This window comes from Equus asinus, chromosome 10, assembly GCF_041296235.1.
Source record: "Equus asinus isolate D_3611 breed Donkey chromosome 10, EquAss-T2T_v2, whole genome shotgun sequence".
Classification (NCBI taxonomy): domain Eukaryota; kingdom Metazoa; phylum Chordata; class Mammalia; order Perissodactyla; family Equidae; genus Equus; species Equus asinus.
In genome coordinates, this window is record NC_091799.1 from 18,273,124 (window position 1) to 18,290,305 (window position 17,182).

The 17,182-nt window shown below is 55.0% G+C and overlaps 1 protein-coding gene across 3 annotated transcripts; it reads right to left on the reverse strand.

Moving 5' to 3' along the window:
* Positions 1–5,688: 5,688 nt before the first annotated feature.
* On the reverse strand, positions 5,689–14,316 carry SLC2A8 (solute carrier family 2 member 8). Of its 3 annotated transcripts, XM_014863673.3 has the most exons (10): positions 14,152–14,312; positions 13,891–14,053; positions 13,155–13,361; positions 11,678–11,777; positions 10,184–10,383; positions 9,288–9,431; positions 9,080–9,188; positions 8,154–8,327; positions 7,606–7,751; positions 5,689–6,326 (listed from the first exon to the last, which is right to left on the reverse strand). In XM_014863673.3, exons 1-10 carry the CDS (start codon positions 14,241–14,243, stop codon positions 6,189–6,191), a joined length of 1,473 nt encoding a protein of 490 aa, XP_014719159.2. In that variant the 5' UTR covers positions 14,244–14,312; the 3' UTR covers positions 5,689–6,188. The 3 variants fall into 3 exon arrangements, with proteins under 3 accessions (XP_014719159.2, XP_044634656.1, XP_070374820.1); XM_044778721.2 differs by lacking the exon at positions 13,891–14,053 and having other exon boundaries at positions 14,152–14,316; XM_070518719.1 differs by lacking the exon at positions 7,606–7,751 and having other exon boundaries at positions 6,117–6,326; positions 14,152–14,311.
* Positions 14,317–17,182: the final 2,866 nt, after the last annotated feature.

Here is a 17,182-nt window from a genome sequence, read left to right on the forward strand (position 1 = left end):
CCAAAGACTTTTCTTTCTCGGTGCTAGGTTTGTGATCCGTACGATCCTGGGAGGCTTCTGCCTGTTCTTGCTCCCAGAACCTATTTCCCATCATGCTTTCTTGTACATGCCTTTCTGGTCCACCGGAATCCAATGGCTGTGGCCGCTGAGGCAGGGCGCAGCTTGGCCGCGAAGGATCCTGGGAGTGGTGGTTTAGCGCAGGGACAGGTCTATGCCGGCTCTGGGCGCCTAGTTTCTCTTCAGCAGTTTGACGTTCCTTGCACCGGGTCGCTGGTCACGGGGATCGTTTCTTTCCGCAAGTTTCAGCTCGGGGCTCAACCCCAGCCATCTTCATGGTCCTTTTGAGCTTTACTGAAAGTTTGGGGACCACGCAGTGATTTCAGGGGTAGAAGCACACTTCCGTAGTGTTCGATCAGCACTCTTTTGGGAGGAGATTCCTGACTATTGTCAATGGGCTTCCCCAGAGCACTGATGAAATTGCCCCTCAAGCCTGTTGAAAATTCTTCGCTACTCATCAATTTTCTGATGACCAATTCAGTCTTAGGGGCATTTTGATGTTGAGAAGATGGGAATGTGTTACCTGGGAAGCAGAAATGAGTCTGAGGTTCCTAAGGCCTTTTTTCATTTTGTGCTGTTTCTGTCCCTTGCAGTCACAGCCGGTAGCATTTTTTTCAAACATGATTCTCTTAAGTTTGTGGGTCTTCTATGAATCTTAGTGGGATTCCCTCCATTAGGCAAGCCACACCCACAGATCTCTGAGATACGCCCTCCTCCACCTTGGACTTCTGCAGTTTGGGGCTTACAATTTGGGAGGTCGGCAGTCTGAGATGGATCTCCTTGCTAGAATAAAAGTGTTGGTAGGGTTATGTTCCTTCTGGAGGCTCTTGAGGAGAATCTGTTTCCTTGCTTTTTCCAGCCTTCAGGGGCTGCCTGCATTCCTTGGCTCGTGGCCCTTTCTGGCTGGTGCTGTTCTCCCCACCGCCCCAAGGTCCGGCACTCTGTAGTGGCCAATGGGTGGTAGCAGAGGGTTTCTTGCCTTAGTCTTGCGGTCCCACCCATGGCCACTGGGAGGTAGCAGAGTGCTTCACGCTTCAGCTAATGCAATTTTGCCCCTGGCCACTGGGCAGCGTTAGGGCACTCCTTGCCTCAGGTTCGCGGAAGGGAGGATTCCCCTGGAAGTTGTTCAGGGGACGGGGATGGGAGATAGGGTGGGTGTCGGTGGGCAGTGCAGGTTGCTGCCCTGGAATGGGAAAAGCACAGCTTCTGCTGCACCTGTCCTCTGGGGATGTTCCATCCTGTCTCTCTTCTCCGTGGTCCTGTGCCTGATGGTGCTGGGCTGGGCTCCTGGGGCGGATACGGGACTGTCAGCTAGGGCTGGCTCGTGGTCCCTTGGCATCTTTTGCTATGGTGGGTAGTCCTCAAAGGAGTCTAAGGAGACCTCTGAAGAGCGTGTGTCCACAGTCGTTGGTACCTATAGGTGGGTGCTGGTAGCAATCAGAGGTGGTATGGGTGGGAGTGGCCGAGGAAGCAGGGTAAGAAATAGAAAATAAAGAGAAAAATGTGTAAAGCTTTCAGATGTCCCTTTACGAGGCACCCCTTGAGCCTCATACCAGCTTTGTGTGCAGCTCCCACCCTTCACCACAGCCTCCCATCCTCACCTGCACAGGCTCACCACCAGCACAAGGGGACATCAATTGAGCACTTATTCTGTGCCATCCTCGGTTCTACGTGCTTTGCATAATTGTCTGCTTTCATCCTCACAACAGCCCCAAAAAGGAGATACCGTCATTGTGCCCATTTTACAGATAAATAAACTGAGGTTAGAGAGGTTAAGTGACTTGTCCAGGTCGCACGGGCAGTGAGTGAGCAGTACAATCGGAATTTGAACTAAGCCCAGTGGCTCTTACCATGCTGCGCTGGCGCCTGGCGCCTGGCCCCTGGATTACAGAAAAAAGAGGCCAAGGTAGGGCTGAAGCCCCAGTGACATTCCTTGACCATGAGCTTCACCATCTCCCTTGCAGCCTGGGGGGCTGACCCAGTCCCCTGCTTTCCCTCTGGTCCTTTGCCCTCCTACATTTGCAGAGGGTAGGGATGGCCGAGCAGGAGCTGGAGCAGCCTCTGCCTGAAGCTCCATGTCGAGAAGTATCTAGTACAAAGACCAGTTTTCTGCAAGATGGCTGAGAGTTGGCGGCCTGGGCAGAGACTGTGGTTCAGGGAGGACAAGCCACTTGTCTTAAGCCCCCTGTGGCCTGTCACCTTGAGTCGAATGTGGATGCAGCACAGGTGCCCAGGCTGTCCCAGCCATTAGACACCTAATGTATGTCTGTACCTGTCTGAAGGTCCTGTCCCCTGGTCTTTGGTGCCGACTCACTGAGAACGGATTCTGAGATGGTGGGGAATAGAGCCCTCTTGGCCACACCAGTGTATACCCTTCTGGGGTGTAGTCTAACTGAGTGGAACAATAGCTTTGATAATGTACAACCCCTTGGACCATCAGTTACACCTCTAAAGTTTTATCATAAGAAATCTCTGTTTGCCTATGCACAGGTCCATCTCCAGTTCCTCTCTCTCCTCCCAACCCCGTCATCCCCTCCATCTGCATCATCTCCCTTACCACCATCAGTTCTGTATCAGTTTTCTAGGGCTGCTGTAACAAACAGCACAGACTGAGCAGCTTAAACAACAGAAATTTATCTCCTCACAGTTCTGGAGGCTGCAAGTCCAAGAATAAGATGTTGGCTGCGTTGATTTCTTCTGAGGGCCTCTCTCCTCGGCTTGTAAACAGCCATCTTCTCCCTGGGTCATCACGAGGTCTTCCTTCTGTGTGTGTCTGTGTCCTAATCTCCTCTTTTTATAAGGACACCTGTCATATTGGACTAGAGCCCTCCCTCATGACCTCATTGTACCTTAATCACCACTTCAAAGGCCCTATCTCCAAATACAGTCACATTCTAAGGTACTGGGGGTCAGGACTGCAACATATGAATTTTAGGGGGACACAATCAGCCCATAACAACCTCCGTCTTTATCTCCACTTCCATCATCACCATCACCTCCATCTCTGTCTCCATCTCTCTCATCTTTCTCATCTCTATCATCTCTCTTATCTCATTCTCTTCTCTCTTTATCAAACTCTTTCCCCTCCCCTCTCTTTCATCCCTGTCATCTCCCTCTGTTGTCTCTGCTTTCTCTGAATCTATGCCTGTAAAATAGCAGAATTACCAGTAAGCAGAAAACTGGAGACAACCTGAAGTTGATATACAGGGAATCTTAAATTCAACAAATATTTCAACACCTGCTCTTTGAGACACACCATGTCTTAGATTATCATGAAAAGAATGAAGAAAGCTTCCATTCCAAGCTAGTGGGCTGAACTTACACATTTACCTCCTCTTCTCTTCCTCCAAGTCCCACTGAAATGACAGGGAAGATAAAAGGGAACAGATCCATAACAGAACTGAAGATGGATAGGGAAGGGGGGGGCGTACACCAGCTACTGCAATGAAACCCCCTGGTTCTTCATGCCTAAATGTGGACAACCAAACTCCCTAGATATTTGAGATAAACCAGCAGCGTAACAGAGAAGGACAAAGACAAACAGCATGATCAACAGATTCCAGAGGAAATCAGAGAATAGAAGACAACTTTCAAAAAGTTAAAATATGTAGTTTTATTCATAATAGTGAGTACTAAGTCCTGATGAGGACGTGGAGCAACTGGCACTCTCATACACTGCTGGCGAGGATGCAAAATCATACAGCCACTTTGGAAAACAGTTTGGCAGCTTCTTAAAATAGTTAAACATAAATTTACCATACGATCCAGCAATTCCACTCCACGCGAAGACTTGTACGCAAATGTTTATGGCAGCTTTATTCATAATAGCCAAAAATTGGAACTAGCCCAAACGTCCAATGGAATACTACTCAACGATAAAAAGAAATGAACTTGATGCATGCAACAACATGGATGAATCTAAAAAGCACTCTGCTAAGTTAAAGAAGCCAGACAAAAGGTCTACAAACTATGATTCCATTTTCGCGAAAGTCTAGAAGAGGCAAAACCACAGGGACAGAACATGTCTGTGGTTGCCAGGGCCACAGCTGTAGGGAGGAGATTGACTGTGAAGGGATGTGAGGGAACATTTTGGTCGGGGTGATGAAAAGGCTCTGTATGTTGATTGTGGTGGTGGGAACCCAGCTGTGTACACTTGACCTAAGTCATCAAATTGTGTACCTGTAACTGTTGAATTTTATGGTATGTAAATAATGCCGTCATAAAGCTCATTTTTTAAAGTGAAAATCTGTATCCTCGGAGAAACCCAAAAAGGCATTCCGTCAAAAAGCAAAGTGTAGGATGCTATGAAAAAGAACAGGGATAAGATAGAATTTTAAATGATTGTCAAAATACCAATCAAAAGAAAGCTGGAGTGGTTACATTGGTATCAGACAAAGTAGACCTCAGAACAAGGAATATTACCAGATCAAGAAGGTAATTTCATGATGATAAAGGACAAAACAATCAGGAGAATGTAACAGTTCTAAATATACCTAATAACAGAGCTTCAAGGGGCTTAAAACCAAACCTGATAGAACAGCAAGGAGAGATGGATCCACATTTATAGGTGGAGATTTCCACAGCTCTCTCTCAATAATTGATAGAACAAGTGGACAGAAAATCAGTAAGGATGTAAAAGCCATGAATCACTCTGTGAAACGTGACCTCGTTGACATTTGCAGACACTCCACCCCACGACAGTAGAATTAGATTCTCAACCCAACCGATGGACCAGCACGCAGGCGCTAAGAATGAGAATGCAGATATGCAGTATTCGACATAGAAGATGTGCCCGCACGTGGACGTCACCTCACTTCTGGAAGGCCCCCAGGAGTGTGGATTTTGCTCAAGTTGAAAGCTGTCCTGTGTGTTACTTAGCATATTTTACCAAAATCAGAGCAGCTGCTGCAAGATCTTCCAGAAACTAAACCTGGGGTCTGGCTCCCCCACCCCTCTGTGCTGGACCACATTGTACCTCCACTCCCCTGCTCTCTGGGCTCATTACAAGGCTTAAGAGAAGATGCCAAAGTGGGCACACGCTGGGGCCGCACAGCTGGGAAGTGAATAAAGCGGGTTCCGGAAAGGGAAGTATGGTGTCCCTCTCTGTGTCGTGATGCATGAGCATTGGGAGAGAGATCTTCCAAGATAGAGCCAAATTATTAACAGAAGTTACCTCTGGAAAGGTACAGCTGTGAATAATTATTTTATTATTTATCCAAAGAAATGAGTTAATTTTGTAAACTACTTAGAACAGTGCCTAGCAGATGACTAACTGCTAGAAAAAGAAATATATTAAATAAGCCTGTCTTCCAATTTTTCTAAAATAAATATGTATTACTTACATAATGAATAATAAAAGTAATTTGTAAAAGAATTCTGGCTCCATTAAGTCAATAGAAAAAGAAAGGCTTTTTTCTTTTGGAAACTCAACCAGATTTGATGACTAATTATCCAGGGGACTGAGCCCAAGGAAGGAGAAATGACCTCCAAGTGCCAAGGGTAAGCCCGGCTGACCACGAGAAAGGCAACCCATAGATGTTCTTGGCCGGGCCCCGTTCACGGGAGGCCTAGTTTATGGGAGGAGTAGGAAAACGCCCTTCTCGGACTAGCTCACACAACGAGGCTGTGGCCTGATTTTCTGAGTCAAAGCTTTATTTGGCAAACAAAAGACCTTCCTATTAATGCAGCCACATGAGAGGAGAAACTATGGCCAGCATCACTCAGTCTCCAAAAGCACCTCCTCCAGAAAACGAGGAGCCAAGAGTCCCTTCCGCTGTCCCTTTGGCGTCATGACGGAGACAGCTCCTGGCGGGCTGACCACAGGGCAGTGAAGCCCTCTGAGATGTCCCCTCCTCCGCGGGGGCAGAGCAGCAGCAGGCACTGGATCCAGGGGATGGGAACCTCACACCCATGGTTCACTGGGCTTCGGAGAGCTGGGCAGGAAGGAGAGACCCCAGAGGACAAGGCTCCGAAGGCCTGTGGTCCTGGCTCCTGGCTCCCTGGGAATCTGGGGCAGGCAGGGGTTCCAGGCTCCGGATGAGGCCTAGCTCAGAGTCACAGGCGGGCTCCATCCCCTCTGAAGCTCAAAGCCGGCCTAGCTAGGAAGGGCAGCCCCTCACGGGAAGGCGCTGTCATCGCCCCTCAAAATGGGCTGTGATTTGTTCCAAAGTCTTTCCTTTGGTTTCAGGAACACAGAACAAAGTGAAAAGGACACTGAGGATGCAGAAGGCAGATGCGAGCCAGAAGGCACCGTAGGGCCTGAGCACCTCCTGCAGAGAGAGAGGAAAGGCCATGTGTGGAGGCAGCAGGAGGTCAGGAGCCCTCACACGATCGCGAGCCGAGGCCCAACCTGCCCTGCCCAGGCTCTGGGAGTACAGGAGGGTCTGGCCCAGTCATCTAGAAGCCTGGGCTGAGCACTGTCCACGTGTGGATGTTCTGTGGCTGGGGAAACTGAGGCTCACTGTGATGAAGTGCCTGCCCCCAGGTCAGAGACCCACTATCAAGTGACAGCCAGGCTCCTGGCCCCAGACTCCAGGGTCTGACTCCAAGGCCCACAGACCTGCCCTCTACCCTCAGCTTTGGTCTTGCCCTCTGAGGTTCCTGCCGCCAGAGGAGGCTCTCTTCCTGGAAAGGGCGAGCTATCAGCAGGCTGAGATGGGGCACTGTGACACATGGGGGGACACAGGGCCACTGGCATGGAGGGAAGAGTGAGCAGCTCCCCTGGATCAGAGCCTGTCCGCCCTCCCAGCCCAGGCCCAGTGACCTCCCATGTGCCAGAACCAAAGCCCCTCCCTTCTCAGCTCGGCTTCTCTGGGACCTGGGGACTCCTCCCCGCCCTCCTTGAAGCCCTTCTTCTGGCCTCTCAGACACTGCACCCCCGGGTCACTGTCAGCTCCTTTGCCACCTCTGTGCTCCTTTGCTACTGGTCCCCTCCAAGCGCCCAGCAAGTAGTTTCCACCCCTAGGCCTCTGTCCTGGGCTTCCCGGAGTGCTTCCTGCTGGGGCAGCCCTGCCTGGGGGGGCTCAGGCCCCGCACAGATGCCAGGCCAGCTCCAGCCGTCCTCATCTCTCATGACCTGCCACCCCTTACCCCAGCCCAGCCTCTTGGTGGCTCGTTCTCCCACCACTGCCCACTGTTGTCCCAGCCCTTGTCATAAAGGTGACCCTGTCCATCTCATTCATTGCTGTCTCTGGCACCTTGAAGAGGCCCGGACGTGGTATGTACCAGGAGACCTGGGGGAATGAGTGACTGGACAAATGGCTTCTGAGCCCTACTTCCCTGTCTGTGTCCCCAGCGTCCAGTGGGGGAGGCCAGCCCTGCTGTCCTTCTAACAAGACAGTCTGAAGGCTCCTGAGTGGTCACAGCCTGGGTTCCTTGCCAGCCCTGGCCTGTCTGTCTCCCCCACACCCCTGACCAAGACAGCTGGTGTCCCAGGATGGTGGGGTCTCAGCCTGCACGCAAGGGCGCTGACCTCAATGTCTTTTGCAATGAGAGTAATTCTGAAAAGCGCTTCTCCATTGAGGGGAGGCCATCAGGGCCTGCACTCACCATGAGGCTGCTGAACTCTTTTGTCACCAGAAAGGCCATGAGCCAGTTGGTAAGGACGCAGACGCCAGTGGCCAAGCCCTTGACATGCAGAGGGAAGATCTCAGACATGAGGAGCCAGGGGATGGGTCCCCAGCCCACAGCGAAGCCTGTGGGAGCAAGACAGGCATCAGAGCCCACAGAGGGACCCCTGGGGTGGCTGCAGACCCCCTGGGCTGAAACCTCGTGGGGCTTCCCAGCTTTGGGCTGAAGGGGTCTGGGCCCACCAGCCCTGTGCCTTCCTGTTGTGAGGTCTTGGGCCAGTCCCTTCACTTCTTACGTGCCACGGTTTTCTTTACAGAATGGGATGACGATGGGGCCTGTCCGGAGGGGTATTATGGGGATGAAGTGGAAGGAGCAGAGAAGGGCTTAGCTTGGTGCCTGGCATGTAGTCAGCGCTATAAACACAAATGTGGGGACCTATCGTTGGGGAGGTGAGGCCAAGTAGGCTGGACGTGCTGGGAGCTGCAGGAACCCAGTGGCAACAGGGCATCCCCAGAGCCCCCTCTCACCGATGATGAAGAGGCACACACTGCCCACCGCCAGCCAGGCCAGCCCCACACTGGCCTCTGCGGGCTCCAAGGAGACAGGCGCCAAGAGGTCCATGTGTGAGGAGTTGCTGGGGGGACCCTGCGTCAGCTTGAAGTAGGCACCAAAGGCACTGGTGCTGAACACCATGATCACACCTGCAAGCAGAGGGTGGTGGTGGGCAGGGCGCTGGGGGAAGCGGCCTGCAGCCCAGGCACGGGGCATGTGGGGCTGGAATCCCAGTGCAGTGTGGCCATAGTAACGTGGCCTGGACACCTCTGAGAGGGGCAGAGAGCAGAATCTGGGAGCCCTAACTGGGCAGCACCCACCCCAGCCTGGCCCCACCAGCCCCGGCTTGGACGTCAAATCTCAGCAAACTCCAAGAAGCTCCCAGAAGCTGACCTTCCCTGGCCCGAGGAAGCAGGAGCTACAGTGACAGCGGCAGCAGCACTATTTTAACCCCCAGGTCCCTGATGGTACCAAGTGCTCTGTGGGCCTCAGCACGTGCGGAGGGCCTCATGTGGGTCATCTCCTGATCATCACAGTTTCACAGAGGGGAAACCGAGGCTCAGAGAGGTCAAGTCATTTGCCCAAGAAGACCACAAGCTTCCGAGTCATTTCACCTCCTGGACCCTCAGTCTCGTCGTCATAGATTGGGGCCCTGATGGCGCCTTCTTACAGGTTCATCCTGAAGGTTGAAGCATGATGTGGTGACGCCGTTAGCACAGGCCTGGTCTGCAGCCAACGCTCAGTGAGAGCTCCCGTTAAATCTCAGCCTTGTTCTCAGGATGCTCGGCTGTCCTCCTCCAGCAACGTGGTGGCCTCAGCAAAGACCCTCTAGCCTGTAGTGGGGAGCCTGGCCCGGGCCACCCCACTTGCATAGGGCTGAGTCGACACCCTCAGGCCTTACCTGACAAGGCCAGGAGCAGCCTCCGCCCAGCTCTGTCCATGACAAGGGCTGCCACGGCCGTGAACAGCACCTGGATGATGCCCACGATGACCGAGGCCAGGCTGCTCTCCTGGGGAGATGGGCCAAGGTGGGTCAGGCAAAGACCCCAGGACTAAGCCCCAACCACATGGCATCCAGATGAGGCAGGTTCGGGCAGGAGCCTCTTTACCTTGAACTTGGCTTCCTCAAAGATGGTCTCTGCATAGAACATAACAGCATTGATCCCTGACAGCTGCTGGAAGGCCATCAGCAAAATGCCAATGGCGAAGGGCTTGTAGATGCCAGGATGCCTCAGCTGGGCCAGGTGGAAGTCCTGCTCAGAGACAAGGCACCAGTGTTTCTCTCTACCCTCTCCCGAGGGGCACCCTGGCTTTGAGCCCACCATTCTAAGGCCTGGTGGAGGGAGTGAGCCTCAGTTTCTTGTTTCGACCCCACCTGGGCCTCAGGTCCACAGACAGATCTTCGCATCACCTTAGCCTCCCCAGTGGTAAGGTGACAAGATCCTCACCTCCCTATGCCCCTTCCTGATTTGTTGGGGGAGCCACAAAGGTTACAGGGCAAAGAGCCCCGGGTTCCAGCATCCCACCAGCCTCAGGCCTGGGCCTGTGCTGAATGCCCTCCCCAGGCCACTGAATTCTTACCACCATCATGTACGTGCTATGACTCCCAATCTACAGATGAAGAAACTAAGGGTTACAGCTGGGAAGGTCACACAGCACGTAAGTGACAGGGACTCAGCCTTCTCCCCTGCCCCACAATTCCGCATTTACAAGCTAAGTCCCCAGGTCTGCGCTTGCATTGCCCTCGGAGCCGCTCGGCCTTTCTCTTCCTGGGATGGTGAGATCAAGGCTCAGGCATTCCCAGCGATCTCCAAGGCTGGACCAGCCAAGCAGGGGGCTGGAGCAGGCCTGTGCTCGCTCGCACACAGGCCAACACTGCCCGCACACCCACCTCGTGCGTGTGTGCGCTTGCAGCCTTGGGAACAGGCTGTGCTGGCCTCCCCTGGCTGCAAAGGGGCAATACCTCACTGTCCCCTCCCCCAAGCCCTGGCTTCTAGCCCCTCACCTGGTGCTCAGCCCTGACAGGGGGCTCTTCCCAGCCCTGCTCGGAACCCCACAGGAACTGCAGGGCGGCCATGGCTTCCTGGCGCTTGTGCTGAGTCAGCAAGAAGCGTGGGGTCTCGGGCATGCAGCACATGAGCAGCAGCATGAAGGAGGGGGGCACACAGCCCAGCACGGCCAGCCAGCGCCACTCCAGGACCCAGCCTGCGGGAGGATGGGGGGCTGTCAGGCATCAGAGCCAGGGGGAGCCAGCCTGGACTTTTCTTGGGTAATGCCTGCCCCCTCACCAACCCCAGGGACTCAGCTTAAAGGGTGGGACCTCACCACCTCTGCATAGCTACCCTCGTGTTTGTTACAGACACTGTCATTATCATTGTTGATAAATGTTGTAGAAACGATGGTGGGTACGTCATCTTGTGACATTTGCTCCATGAATATTTACATAACCATTAAACAAAGAACAAGGCGCTCGCTACGTATTGACGTGGAATGATATGGCACTGTTCGTCTAAAACGAAGGGGTGGGAGAATAAATGCACATAGACCTCATACATGCACAGACTCTCTCTGCAAGTCCACCAAGAAGCAGGTAAGGCTGCCTCCTCCAGAGGAAGGGGGACAGAGTGGGGGAAGCTTTTCACTGACCACCAGTCGAGCACAACTCACAGAAACTGATCAATGCAAGTGCAGATTATGATGAACTGGAGGTAATTCTATGGGTGTATCGACACCCACGTGTCTGTCCCGAACGTCAGTGTCTGTGCACGGCAGGGGCTCTGGCACACTGCTGGCCCCCAGGGCAGCCAGATGCTGGCAGGACTCTGACTGAATCAGAGTGGGGGTGGAAAGTGGGCACTTTTCACATACCACTTAATTTAATCCCTCAATAGCTTTGGACTCGGTGGGGTTATCTCCAATGAAAGGGAATGCGAGGCTCCCCGGGCGGTGTGACTAGGCCAAGGCCACACAGCTAGTGAGTTCCAGAGGCCGTCCTCCAACCTGGGACTGTCTGATTTGAAGCCTGCCTTCTTTCTGCCCTGGTTCTGGTGAAAAGGCATCTGCCTCCGGAAGCTTCCTCATGCTGGTCCCAGCTCTGACCCTTGGGTCCCCTGGGACCCACCTCCTTCACGCTGTGAATCCAGTACTGATATTTCTGTGGGAGCCAGGCGTGAGCCCTCCAAGCTCCTGGGCTCAAGATTTTTGGGGTGTCCCATCACCCCTGGAATCCTCAGTTTGTCATTACACAGTGAGGTACCGACCTAACCAGTCAGCCCTCCCCACGTCCCTGGAATGGGCTGCTGCCCTAGGAAGATGAGGACGTCACCTCCTCCAGGTTTCCCTGGAACTTAGTCACAAGACCCACAGATCGCAGGGTCTCAGGGAGGCAGTACCTGACCTTGGGCAAGTCTCTTGACCTCTCCAAACTTCGGTTTCTCTATCTATAAAACGGCCACTCGGCCATTAACAGGGATCAAAAGAGAGAAGGTGAAAACTCTACCTGCCAGGTAGGCTAGGAGGATGCCTGTCACGACCATCAGCTGCACACAGGAGCCAAGCAGCCCCCGCACTGCGGGGTAGGCAATTTCAGAGATATAGACCTGTCGGCAATTAAGATGAGACTTTACCTGGGGTCCAAGAGTTCTTACAACGGAACAGCCTCAGCCATTCAGAGCTGAGGAGAGCCTCGACTGGAGCTGCTGCAGGCCTAGTGAGCCCCTAATTGCAGGCCCCAGGTCAGCAGACCCCTCCCCACACCTCCCTACCCCCCACCAAGGGGTCTGCAGCAGGTGTTTAAAGGGGATTAAGGGTATACACGTGGCTGCTGTGTGCGTGTATGAGGAGGGCACAGAGATTTTCAAAGTTTCCTTTAATTATATGCATAACCTTGATAAAACGCAGATTCGGAAGCAGTAGGTCTGGGGTGGGGCCCAAGATGCTGCCTTTCTAACTAGCTCTGGGTGACGCCCAGGCTGCTGGCCCGAGGACCACACTTTGTGTGGGGCCCTCGGAGTGAAAGCAGGAACTCTCCCCTCAGTCTCCACCAGCGATGCCACTGCTCCCTCTGGGCTCAGGGGGCCAGAAAGGCCTTGCATACTTCTAGGTTATTCCACACCTTATGCTCATGATTCAGACAGGTGTGTTTTTGCCCAGTAAAAAACCCAAAAACATAAAACCCAACCCAGCTGCTGCCTGCTGCCCAGCAAATTCGGGTGAAATGAATGGCAGGTGCAAGGGGTGACCAGGGAGGGCCCTGAGCCACTGCTTTCCATCTCGACCACGTTGGGTGTAGCTGGTTGATCATACAAGCACATGACCAGCAGCAGTCCACTGGTCACCCAGCCATGCCAGCTGCCAGGCCCCCGTCCTTCCACAAGCCAGGCCAGAGCAGTATGAGCAGTCTTACTGAGTCCTCACAACCACCGCACGAGGCAATGCCATTATTCCCATTTTACAGGGGAGGAAACTGAGGCGCGGAGAGACGCTCTGCCCTCGCAAATGGCAGAGCCGGGATTTCACCCAGGTGTGTACAGCCCCAAAGTCAGCCTGGACAGGGCTGGGTCAGGAGACGGTGAGGGGGAAGCAGCTGGAGGTCTGGTTTGCGAGGAGTGAAGGGGACACGCAAGTCCCAGCCTTTGCTCCTGAGGACAAACCAGAACAGGATTTTCCTGCTAAACTGTAGTCAGTGGTCTGAATGACAAGGGGAGATCTTGGCCATACTGTGAGGCTTCTGTTGACCAGCCACAGATGCTATCTCATTTGGAGAGCAAAAGAGAGGCCCACTTAAATGGCACAATCCTGGGTTTGAGTAACAGCTTTACCACTGACTGGCTGTGCCCGAACAAAGGACCTCACATTTCCGATAAAACAGATAAGGGGCAGTGGCCAGCCTGCCAAGAGGGGGCAACCAGGGAGAACAACGCCCCAGGTCTGCTCCTTCTTCGCGGTCTCAGGGCATAAGGCTGGGAGACACTCACCGGGGCCACTAGCGAGGCAATGCCGCAGGCCAGGCCGGTAAGGAGGCGGCCACCGAGCAGCATCCACACGTCCTGGGCCGCGGTGATGATGGCAAAGCCGGCCACGAAGGGCACGGTGCAGAGCAGGAGGCTCAGCTTGCGGCCAGCGCGGTCCACGAGCCAGCCGCCCAGCACGCCCCCCGCCGCGGCGCCCAGGGTTACGATGGCCTGGGGGCGGGAGGGGCGACCGCCGGTTGAGCAGGGGGCGCCAGGGGGCCGCGACCGGACCTGGCCCTCCACCCCCACCCCCACCCCCCAGCGGGCTAGGAGGGAAGGGGATGGGGGTCCCTGGGTGGAGGATGAGGAGAAGGCGACCGCTGGCAGGGGAGCGGGGACGTCGCTGCTCGGAGAGTCTCAGTGCCCGCCCGAAGCAAAGCAGAGGGAGGGTCTAAGCGCCGGCCCGAGGTGGGGGACGTGGAGGGTCCCAGTGACCATCGTGGGGGCGGGCGCGGAGGGTCTCAGTGACCATCGTGGGGGCGGGCGCGGAGGGTCCCAGTGACCATCGTGGGGGAGGGCGCGGAGGGTCCCAGTGACCATAGCGGGGGAGGGCGCGGAGGGTCCCAGTGACCATAGCGGGGGAGGGCGCGGAGGGTCTCAGTGACCATCGTGGGGGAGGGCGCGGAGGGTCCCGGCGCCCGTCGTGGGAGTGGGAGGAGGAGGGTCCCAGGCGGGGTGGAGGGTGAACCCAAGGCCTCACCCCGAACCAGGATGCGGCGGCGGCGTCGAGGCGCGGGGCTGGGGGCCCGGCGCGCTGCAGGCTGGGGATGGCGGGGGAGCTGTAGCCGAGCGCGAAGCCGAAGCTGAGCGGGCCCAGGGCGGCGGCGAAGGCAGCGAGGAAGACGCGGCGGCCGCGGGGAGCGCTGCGGGGACAGGGCGGTCGGTGAGCGGCGCCGGGCTGGGTGCAGCGGGAGGGCGAGGCCGCACCACCGGAGCCGGGTCCCCCCGTCCGCCGGCTCACCTGCCGCCGGGCCGCCCCAGGAGCGGCTGGGTCTCCTCCGGGTCCTCAGGCGTCATGTCCGCGGCCAACGCCTGCTCCGGCCGCCCTGACATCTGAACTGCCACAGGCCCCGCGACTGCTGCCGGCGCCGGCCTCTCAAGGCAGAGCCGGCCAATGGGCTGTGAGGGGCGGTGAGGGGGCGGGATCGGACGGCAGAGCGGGAGCAGCCAATGGAAACGCAAGGCGGGGTTAGCGTCTGCGCTGGGAGACGCCCTTCAAATCAAAGCCGACCAATGGAAGCAAAGAGCCGGTCGGCGAAGCGCGCTGGAACCGCCCCTAGAGCGGAGCTATCTAATGGATATGCGGGGCGGAGTTTGTACCTGGAGGTGCCTCTCGGCCTGGATCACAACCATCCAATAGGAGTGTGGTACGAGCCCGGAGGCGGGATCAGAAAGCTGCCTCGAGCTGAGCAGGCCAATAAGGGTGGAGGGCTTGTGCCTGGAGCCGCGTCTCAATCGAGCTTCAACCAATGGGGCTAGGAGCGGGACGACGGCGGAGCACGTGGGCCGCGCCCGGGACCTTCCGCCCCTGCTCCTGGCAGCTGCAACTGTCCTCCCTGGTTGGGTCTGCGGTTCCTGCTCGGTTAGCCGCTGCCCTGGGGCCTGGGTTGGAGGAGCCTGGCCCACCTCTGCCCACTGAGAGCCGCAGGGCAGAAGGTCTCCATACGACTGTCCTGGGCTGCTCTCTTCTCGGACTCTGAGCCTGGCCCGGCGCTCCAGCGGGGCTGCTGGGGGCGGAGGCGTGGCCCTGCGCGCCGCGCCCCACCTCGCCGGTCACGACTCGGGGCCCCCCGATTGCTGGCGGCTACGTAGCCGACGACTGGGGCCTCCAGGTGCTGATGACGTGTGTGTGTGTGTGTGTGTGTGTGTGTGTGTGTGTGTGGTGGTGGTGTTGGGGGTGGGGGGGGTGCTCCCCATGCCGCACACGTGTGACTCATCTGGGCTTAAATGGTGAGCTCCAGGCTCCCTAAGTTGCATTCACTTCACAGGTAATCCTGACTCTTGAATCTTTTCATACCTCCCCACGTTGAGACCCGGCAGATGTTAATAGCCAACCTCTCTTGCGCATCCAAGTTACTGCTGGAGATGAGGATGATGAAGTCAGGGCTCTTTAGAATCTGGCCATTGGTACCCAACACCCTCTGGGCACAGGCAGCTGCGGTGGAGTGCTGTGTGATTCTAGAAAGAACCAGGGCTATGAGAGTAAGAAGCTTGTCTTTGAATCCTTTGCTGGACTTCTGTTTCCTCATCTCTAAGTGGGGATGACAGTATCTATCTTCCAGCAGAGTTTTGAGTAGGGGCAATGTATAGAAAGGACCAAGCACAGGGGAAGCCCTCAAGTCCTAGCTAGTGTGACTAAGATAGTTTGGGGGCCGGCCCTGTGGCCGAGTGGTTAAGTTCCCGCGCTCTGCTTTGGCGGCCCAGGGATTCGCCAGTTCGAATCCTGGGGGCAGACATGGCACTGCTCATTGGGCCATGCTGAGGGGGTGTCCCACATGCCACAACTAGAAGGACCCACAACTAAAAATACATAACTATGTACGGGGGGGGGGCTTTGGGGAGAAAAAGGAAAAAAATAAAATCTTAATTTAAAAAAAAAATAGTTGTTTCATCCAGTGCTTAGGGGACCGCCCCTCTGTGATTCCACCGCATCTTGTGGAATTCTCATCAGAGCAGTTATCACTACTTTGTGACCACCTGTTTACTTCTCTCCATCCCCCAGTGGACATCACCTTGTCTTCTTCTGGACAGTGGGCACTCGGTGTTTGCAGAGTGGATGAATGCCTCAGACTGCGTGGGCGGACTGCTGCATGTGGAGAGGCTTATGTAGACTGGATGCGCCAGTGAGCCCAGTGAGCGCCAGTCAGCCCTCTGAGCCAGGGATGCCTGCCCTCTGGCCGGTGTTCTCCCTCTCCTTGAGTATGCAGCGTTCACACCTTGGCCTTTGTAAGCAGATGCCGCTGCCAGAGCAGCCTCCCGGCCCTTTTATAAGCTATGCACATCAGTCTGGTTAGTAGGGCCCGCCTCTTGCCCTTTCTACATTCACTCCTCACAACTGTGACTCTTGTCGAATCCTGGGGGGCTCTGATGCCGCCAATCTCTTTGGAAGAATGGTTTTATGCCCTTGGTTTTTCTATTCCAGGCTGAGAAGCAAGAAAGTTCAGGAAAAAAAGATGATGGGAAAAACACACATATAAGGTCAAAAAGCTGACAAATTAGTTTAACATGAAAAACACCAGCCAGATCCAACCGACACAGGGCCTGGCTCTCTAGGGTAGACAGGGAGAGAGGAGAGCTCTGGGGTCAGAGAAGTCACAGGTTCAAATCAATGTCCCTTTCTGAGCCTCAGTTTCCTATGTGAAAGGCAAGAATAGTAAAACCTAATTCACAAAACTTTTGGTGAGGTCGAGATCCAGTACGTAGTGGACCTCGTGTTTCCCCCTATATATCAAAAGGGCATAGAAAACGCAACAGCAGAATGGGAATGTGGAATGCTGTAGAGATAATGAGAAGACACATTTGGTTATTAACACCCTACCCGGGCAGCCCTAAAAAAAGCACTGTCTTTATTATGCTTGCCTCTTGCCTTCTGCTGGAGGGAACCAGGCAGCCCTCAGCTTGGATTCATCACGTTGAACCGTTTGTGCACTAGGCAGAGAGGGGAGCTCTTACCGCAGTGTGCGAAGCCCACAAGGAGGTAGGATCCCAACTCCTGTGAAATCTGTGAGGTCAAGGTCTTGTCAACCACAGCTCTCTGCACTCACAGAGAAGAGCTATAGAAGAACTCCTCAGAGCCACTTCAACAGGGGAAATGATTTAAAGTTTCTTTTGATGGGTAATGTAGGCAAGAAGAGATGTAATAAAATGGAATCCATCAGACTAAAGCCAGGGATGAATTACCTGCTTCGCACAAATTAAAATTTTTACACTGCCAGTGAAACTGGTCTTCCCCCCTTTGCTCTCCCCTGGCTAGAGGCTGACATTTCGCTGTG